This window comes from Orbicella franksi, chromosome 3, assembly GCF_964199315.1.
Source record: "Orbicella franksi chromosome 3, jaOrbFran1.1, whole genome shotgun sequence".
Taxonomy (NCBI): domain Eukaryota; kingdom Metazoa; phylum Cnidaria; class Anthozoa; order Scleractinia; family Merulinidae; genus Orbicella; species Orbicella franksi.
The window spans coordinates 29,669,960-29,678,642 of record NC_138147.1 but is presented as its reverse complement, the minus strand read 5'-3'; the positions used below and the strand labels follow the sequence as shown (position 1 = coordinate 29,678,642).

Genomic DNA, 8,683 nt, shown 5'->3' with positions numbered 1-8,683 from the left:
GGCACTTTTTTCGTGGCAAAAATCACCAACCGTACCTTTTCATCAGGGTAGATAAGGCGGAGATAGAGTAAAAATTCGACGAATTTATCGGAATCACACAAGGAGAAGTAGAGCACTGGTCAGCGAGAGGATCAATATGGGTATTAGTAGGGATAACGATCGCGTACGTGGATGTGGAAATCTATATACCAATTCCTGGAGGAACCTATTTGCCTCTTCCAGCTTGGCTGGTAAATAAGAAGGCAATAATCAACGTGAAAAACAGAGACAACGAATGCCTGAAGTGGGCTCTCAGAGCTGCTTTATTTCCTGCACCGAAAGGGAAGAACCCATATAGAACAAGCAGCTATCCGGTTAACGACGGTATTAACTACCAAGGAATCGATTTCCCAACACCGGTAAAGCAGATAGAAAAGCTTGAGGCACAAAACAAAAACCTCGCAATAACCTTATTTGGCTATAAAAACAACAATGTGTTCCCGCTCAGGCTTAGCGACAGAAGAGAGGAAAAGAATGTGAAGCAGGTAAACCTGCTATTAATCGAGTCAGGGGAAACAAAACACTATTGTTTTGTAAAACGGGTGAGCGCTCTGTTGTTTGACAAGTCATTCAATAATAGAACCCACTATTGCTTGATGTGCTTATCGCGTTTCACAAAAGCTAACTTGCTAGAGGACCACAAAAAATATTGCAATGGTGTGAACGGCAGGCCGACAAGGATTGAGATGCCAGAGGAGGGGAAAAACACCCTTTCTTTCCAAAATCATAACAAACGGATGAAGATGACCTACGTGATTTATGCAGACTTTGAGGCTCTAGTCAGAAAGATTCCGGACTGTGAGCGTGGCCCAGAGAGAGAGCAAACAAGCTACACAGAGAAGACCAAAAGGCATGAGGCATGCGGGTATTCTTACATGGTTGTGAGAAGCGACGGTGAGGTTTCAGGGTCAAAGGTTTACAGGGGCGAAAACGCGGTGGGAACGGTTTCAAGTGACATTCTGCAGGAAGAGGTGAAAATAAGAGAGAGTTTGGCCGCACCAAAGCCGATTGTGATGACGGCCGAAGACTGGGAAAAATTCAAAAATGCAACTGATTGCCACATTTGTAACAAAAGTCTGATAAAAGACGAATTCTTAGATTCTTTGCCTCTTTGGAACATCGAAGAAGCCGGTGAAGAAGGCAGTGAAAAATGCAGTTATTGGGGCCAAGGCCACAAAAAATGTTTTTACATGGCATAGAAAGAGCAGAAATGGAGTGTTCAAAGGCTAAAACGACTGGCAGACAAAAAAGACCAGTTGGAAGCAAAATCACAGGAAAATTGTAAGTACTGTGGAAACCCTTTACTTCAGAAAAACTTCAGAGACGCAGTAAAGGACCATTGCCACATAACGGGTAGGTACCGCGGAGCCGCGCACAGCGAATGCAATAAGAAATTACGAATAAATCCCAAGACGGACCAAATACCAGTTGTATTCCACAACCTTGGGGGCTACGACGCACACCATTTAATGCAAGCGATGTCGCAGCTGCAGAAAGAGGTGAAATGCGTCGCCAACAACATGGTGAAATATATCACATTTTCAGTCGGAGGTCTGCGTTTCATTGACAGCTTGAACTTTTTGCAAGGAAGCCTTGATTCACTTGTAAGCGCAACACCGAAGGAGTCATTGAAAATAACATCAACGATTTCAAAAGGCAGCGACCTGGTTTACAAAAAGGGGATCTACCCTTACGAGTACATGGACTCATGGGAAAGATTTAGCGAGACAAAGCTTCCGGACAAAGAGAAGTTTTACAGCAAGCTGAACGACGAGCACATAACAGACGAAGAGTACGCGCACGCGCAGGCTGTCTAGGAGGCTTTTGAATGCAAAACTCTGGGCGATTATCAAGATCTTTACGTGAAAACGGATGTCGCCCTTTTGGCGGATGTTTTTGAGAACTTCCGAGACCTGTGCCAACAGCAGTACGGGTTAGATCTGGCGCATTATTTCACGTCGCCAGGCCTGAGCTGGGACGCGCTCTTGAAAAAGACGGGGGTCAAGCTTGACTTATTCACAGACCTTGAAATGCATCTCTTCGTGGAAAGGGGAATGCGGGGTGGAATCTCCATGGTAAGCAAGAGATACGCTAAAGCAAACAACCCGCTAGTACCGGACTATGACTCAAGCAAGCCAAAAAAATACATCATGTATCTCGACGCAAACAACCTTTACGGATGGGCAATGAATAAGCCCCTCCCGAAAAGAGATTTCAAATGGAAACGTGTCATGCCCACAGAGGAGGAGATCTTAAAGAAAAAAGAAAACGCAAAGAATGGTTGGATTCTTGAGGTTGATCTTGAATATCCAGCAGAACTGCATGAGGAGCATAACAGCTATCCCCTGGCCCCCTAGAAAAAGGCCGTGAAAAAAGAATGTATGTCGGAATACCAAAAGAGGTTGATGAAAGACCTGGAGCTGAAACCCCCGGACAGCAAGAAGCTGCTGCTGACGCTTGAGGAAAAAAAGAACTATGTCGTTCATTACAGAAACTTGCAGTTTTATCTGAAGCAGGGAATGAAACTGAAGCGCGTGCACAAGGTGTTGGAGTTCGAACAAGAATGCTGGATGGAGCCGTACATCCGGATGAACACAGAATTCAGGAAAAACGCAAAGAGCGACTTTGAAAAGAACTTTTACAAGCTCATGAATAACTCTGTTTTCGGCACAACCATGGAAAACCTACGTAACCGCGTTGACATAAAAATAGTGCGCACCAATGAGACGAAGAAAATAAGGAAACTGGTTGCCAGCCCTTTGTTCTCAAGGCACGTTTTCTTCTTAAACGACCTGGTCGGAATCGACATGCGAAAAAGCAAGCTTCTTCTCAACAAGCCAGTCTACACGGGGATGACGATCCTTGACAACAGCAAGATCCTGATGTACGACTTCTTTTACAACGAGCTAAAAAAACAATACGGCTCAAGGTGCGAGCTCTTGTACACAGACACCGACAGCCTTCTGCTTGAGATTGAAACAGATGACATCTACAAAGACATCGAAACGAACAAAAATCTGTATGATACGAGCGACTACCCGAAGGAGCATCCACTCCACTCAAACACCAACAAAAAGGTCTTGGGCAAAATGAAAGACGAATGTGCCGGAACCCCCATAGCAGAGTGTATGTGTCTGAGACCGAAAATGTACTCTATCCTGAAGGCGGACGAAAAAAATATAAAAAAATCAAAGGGCGTAAAAAAGAGCGTTGTCAAGAAACAAGTAATGCATGAACATACAAGGAAACGCTTTTTGGTGCGAAGCAGCTAAGGCATGGAATGAACATTCTTCGAAGCGAGGGACACGAGATCTACGGAATGCATGTAAACAAAATTTCGCTTTCACCGTTCGATTCAAAGCGATGGATAGGTGACGATGGTATCCATACAAAAGCTTACGGGTACACAAACATGGATATATTGCCTTCATTCACAGATGATGAACTTAGAGAGTTGGAAGCCGAAGTTTCAAAGTTGCTCAGGGGGTAACTGTGTGTTTGGAGGGACAACCTGCAGTTCTTCACGTACGAAGCCGCGCTTGGGACCGTCGCGCAAATAGTAGAGAACAGGTTGATCCGGTTTGGTAAAAGATCTTTCAATGCTGTAAACTTTCAAAGACCAGATTGGATCTGTGGCTCTTTTTACACCGCCTTCAAGCTCTCCGGATTGGTAGAGATAACGAACTTGGACAAGAGAGGGAAGTATTTTTTCGCTTTTTCCAACAGGCCTTCAATAAGATGTCGATGGCCTTGCATAAACAGATTTTTCTTTGATGGCAACTGCTGGTTTCTTGCCGATAAGGCTTGTTACCTCGTTGTTCAAAGCCGAAACAACTTCTGGAAGTCTTTTGACCCAGGCAGTGGACCGCTGGCCCCCAGGGAGTCGCATTTCAACGGCGTCAGTACTGGTGCCCGAACAAGCGCTCAGCCAGGGTGCGGTTGAAACGTTCAACAATGGCCTGGTCGCGGTGAATGTCAACGCGCCCGCACCGGATATATGTTTTGTGTTTTTCCATCTCTTTTGTGACAGCGCCCATGAATTCGCGCCCTGGGTCAACCTGCAGCATTTGAGGCCATTTCAGAGGCGCGCGCTTGTAAATCTTCTGAAAGGCCAGGGCGACCTCATCGGAATTTTTCGAAGTCAGGGGTTCGGCCTCTTTGTAGCGGCTGGCCACGTCGACAACGGTCAGCGCGTATTTGAAAACTTTGCGCTTGCGGGGCAGTTTGTCGTGCGGCAGAAAAAGAAGGTCCGCCTGGTGGACCGTGTTGGGTGTGGGAACGTCGAATTTCGGCCGAGGAATTCGCCTCGGCGCGGGGAGGAATATCTGCCAGAGCGCTTGCTTGATCAGCCACTTTTTTGCGGCTTCTTCAGGTACCTTGGCGGCTTCGGCTAATTTTTTGATCGCGGCGATACCTTTCCAGTAGCCCCCGGGGCCGTAGTATATCTTTGCGAGTTTGCCGTCCATAGCGTTACTATAAGTAAGGAGTTAAAAAAAGTTTAAAGGAACCGGAAGGCTGCGTAGCCCAGAGCGAGAGCCTCGGCGCCCACGAACATGAGTTCACCATTTTTCTGCTGCTCGCTTGGCTGATAGAAATCTGAGAACTTGGGCTCTTTGGGGGGTATTATTCTTTCGTCAGGATGCGCCTGGTTGTAGAGTTTGAAGGCATAGTCCGTGTTGGTGAAGTTCTGCTTGGCCTCCGCCTTTATTTGCACGTTGGTCGCAATCCAGTCGAGAAGTTTGGTGCGGTCGCGCGTGTATTTGGCGTTAGCCGCTTGGTACGCCTCGAGGGCTTTGTCGTGGCGCTTTTTTTCTTCAAGTGCAGCTTTGTCGCCCCTGCCGAGCGCCCTCGTCAGATAATTGCCTCCGATAAAATCCGTGGCGTTCAAGACAGCCCCACCAACCATAATCGCGATGCTTGCCATGGTTATATATATCGGAAGCTTTTTTCAAATCACTAATTTCAAACTGTGTACTCGAGGTTCTTCTTGTCTTCCGCATGTATTTGCGCGTTGGTCGAAATCCAGTCGAGAAGTTTTTTGGGTTCGATCTTGTATTTTTCTTTAACATTTAGATACGCCTCGACGGCATGATCTTGGCCCTTTTTAAAAGACTCCACGTTTTTTATATGCATGTTTGCCACAGCCCAGTCGAAAACTTCTTTTTTGCGGTGGAGAATTAATTCATCGAAAACCTCTAGAAACTCCTTGACTGCTTCATCGTAGCTCTTTTCTTTTTCTCTCGCGGCTCTCAAAACAGCCTCGTAAACATTATCCCCGATGCTTACAATACTTGCCATGGTGCAATATAAGAGATTTTTTTTATTCAAATCAAAAAAATTTCAGACGCTGGTGCGGAGGATTTTTTGGTCCTCGAGGTACTCTTTGAGCGCGATGCTACCCGCCACGACGGCGGTGAACTTCACGTAATTCATAGCGCTGTCGCTGGGATCAGAAGTAAATTTCTCTTTTGTAACCTTTTTTGCGGCCCAGCCGATACCAGCGGCTAAGCCAGTGATAGTAGCGGCGTCAATGATGGTCTTGACAAGCTTATTGTTTTTTTCGGACATGGTGCGTTTGATATAAGAAAAAATAACAAAAGTTTAAAACAAAATTAATTTTACTCATCTTCTTCGTCTTCTGAGCCCTTGTCACACAATGTTGCACGCAAAAGATCGCGGACTGTATGAAAAACCTTTACGTTGAAGTCGTACCATACCAGCGCGATACCAAAAATGGCGGAGAAAGAGATGAGAATCTGGGGAACGTGAACTTTCTTCATGTTAATCTACTGCAGGTGAAGTTTAAATCATTTTTTTAAAACCTTTTGGCTGTGTCGCGCGAGCAGGTTCTGGCTTAACACGCGCGGGCTCAGGGGCGGGCTCAGGGGCGGGCTCAGGCGTTTTTTTTTTTGCCGAATACGGCCTTGAGCTCTTCCCGTTTGTAATAAATCTCGACCAGTGAAACGACTAAGCTGCCAACAGCAAGCCATTGCGTGGTGCTGAGGCTACTATTTTTTGCTCCACTGCACTTTGGGCTTTTTCCTTCTGTTGTCGGGGCTGGCTCAGGGGCCGCTGTGGTGGCTCTCGCCTTGTTGTTCGCGATATAAGCCTCAGCGGCTTTTTTCTGTTGTTCCCGTTCCAGCCGCGTTCTTTCAGCAACCATTTTTCCAGCAGCCACACGCTTGGGATTTTTTACGCGCGTAGTTGCAGTTGGAGTTGTCGCTTGCTGTGTGATATCGACGGCCGGTGCTGTCTGGGTCTCGCCCTGAAAATGCGCCGTGACGGCAGGTGCGCTCTCGGATTGTTCGGTAGACATTCTGAAACAAATGCGTATGCTGAGCAAATATAATAATGCTTAGAAATTACTCTGCGGAATTTTTCTGCAATCCCTCAGCAGTCGTTGAGGATTGCTGCGGAACTTCTTCCAATTTTGCTTCCTCCTTTCTCTCCAAATGCGAGTTAAAATCAATATGTTTTGCGGTGATCAGCGCCGCGTTGGCCGCAGCAAGAAACCGGCAGCACTTCAAAGCAAGGTTGTCGGCCAGATTGGAGAGCTCTTTGTTTAAGATGTAGTCCTTTCTGAGTTCTTTTTGATAAGCGTCCATGTCTTTGATGTTAAAGGTCATTCCGGCCGCTTTGGTTACAAGAAAAATGAAGCTGTCGATCAAAATTTCTGTTGTCTTTGAGCTCACGTATGTCTCGTACCTTTTGGTGTATTTCTCAACATCTTTGTCACTCAGGCGCCTTACCTGCTCGTAGGTTAACTACACTCCGATGGCCTCTTTGGCTTTGCCCGGTAGACACCAGCACGGCCAGCTGCTCACGAAGAGCAGGAATGTCAGGTCCGGGGGCGGTTGGAACTATGCCACCTGCTGGACCACTCGGCGGCTCGGGCTCGGTTTGAAGTAGGTTCATAACTTCTGCTAACGCGGCCTCTTCTTCAGCCATTGTTCAAGGCTTATATATTTCATTTTTCAACTTTCATTTTTTTATTCAAAATAACTTGACCCCGTAGGGGTGGCGAAGCGAGAACACAAGATAAGAGAACTTTCGCTCTTTCAGCTTTGAAACCAGACCTTTGTACTCATCCTGAGAGAGTTCGCCGGCGTAATCATCAAAAATGGCTTTCGTGGTCTTGGCCGAGGGGGTGTAAAAGAGAACGATCGCAGCCACGTTCTCCCGGAAGGAAGCTGTTATTCCGGTCATCTTCTGAGTCAGCACCCAAACGCTGATGCCCATATGTCGAGCAGAAAAGGCGAGATTCACCAGCTCGCCTGTGCGACCTTTCACATCTTTGGAGGCTGCGCAGTCATCGAGTATTATGAGCGTGTTGGCGCCCTCGAAAAGCCATCTTACGAGCTTCAACCATTTTTTTCACGTCGCGCTGCTCGTATACTATCACATTCATTCTTGGATCATTTTCACCAATTCGGACGTAGGTCTTGTTGTGCGCGAATGTCGGGCAGATGAGCACGATGTAGTCGAACTTGAAGCGGAAAGGGCCCTAGAGCTGGTCTACCGCAAACCTTGATTTGCCTGAATTCGTCGGCCCCACAATGAGAGCGTTGAAGGGTATCTTGTTTGGGTCCATATTCAATACTACAAAGATTCTAGCTGTCTGTCCATAATGTTGAACTGGTAGTCGGAGATGACGAATACATGGTATTTCACGTCGCCTGAGCCTTTGGCGCTCCGCTCAATTTCCAGCTGGACACCGTCTGTACTGTTCACAATTCGCGTGCCGCTGCCGTGCATTTCTTGGTCCGCCATGGAGCGCATATCAATCACAAGCCCGAACTTATCATCGGTGTAAATTTTGTCATATTCATGTGCTCGGTTTTATTTTTTTTCTTTCACAAATAAGCTGCGGGGCTCTTCCCACATGTCCTTGCCTTCGATGCCGTTGTTCTAAAGCATGTTGGGCGAGCCGTTGACTTTCGTCAGATCCGGGAAGATGAATTTTTCTGAATCTCTGGCGCCCCCATCATACGGCTCAATGAACAGTATGAGGATGGCTTTTAGTGACCTTCTCTGGGCGTTGACTTTGATGTTGAGCCTCGTGTCAGTTTCTTTTTCGAAAGAAACCTCTTTGTCATGCATCACGTGTTCGTAGGTGAACTCTTTGCCGCTAGAGTAAACGCTCTGTGCCTCGTCTGCGAGAGTCTTACTGCGGATCATTTTGTACTCGAGCTGGATGTTGGTCAGCTTATATTTCAGCTCGGTTTTTTCAGATCCTTTGACCACATGTATAGCTTCAGCATCGAACGTGAGGTCGTTGTAAAGGGCCTGGGGGTAGAAAACGCCGTGGTTGGTTATGATCTGATGGTCAAGCCTTATCCGGTACTTTTTCCCGTAAATCTCGTTCAGCTTGTTTTCAGCGTCGACGCCCGAGGTTTTCTTGTCTCCCGCGCCTGAGCGGATCTTGCATAGATCCTCGCTCTGAATCCCTTCGAGAATTTTGTTGTCTCGTTCTTCCTGCGAAAGAAAAAGGTCTTCGAAAGTTTTGTATATGTCATACCCAACCGTGTCTTGCAGGATAGTGCCTGCAAACTTCACGACCAGCCTGTCAACGAGCGCCCGCGTGACGTTCTGGACAAGGAAGTTGTTGGCGTGCCCTCCAGAAAGGTCGATGTCAAAGACAAGC

General features: G+C 46.9%; 1 protein-coding gene across 1 annotated transcript; it reads left to right on the top strand.

Annotated features, from left to right (window-relative positions):
* The first annotated feature begins 2,420 nt into the window (after positions 1-2,420).
* LOC145482504 (uncharacterized) lies at positions 2,421-3,311 on the top strand. The gene has a single exon (XM_081461105.1). The coding sequence runs from the start codon at positions 2,421-2,423 to the stop codon at positions 3,309-3,311; it is 891 nt and encodes a 296-aa protein (XP_081317231.1).
* The last annotated feature ends 5,372 nt before the right edge of the window (positions 3,312-8,683 follow it).

Coding starts and splice junctions, on each gene's coding strand:
- LOC145482504 (XM_081461105.1), top strand. CDS start 2,421: ATGTCGGAATACCAAAAGAGGTTGATGAAAGACCTGGAGCTGAAACCC.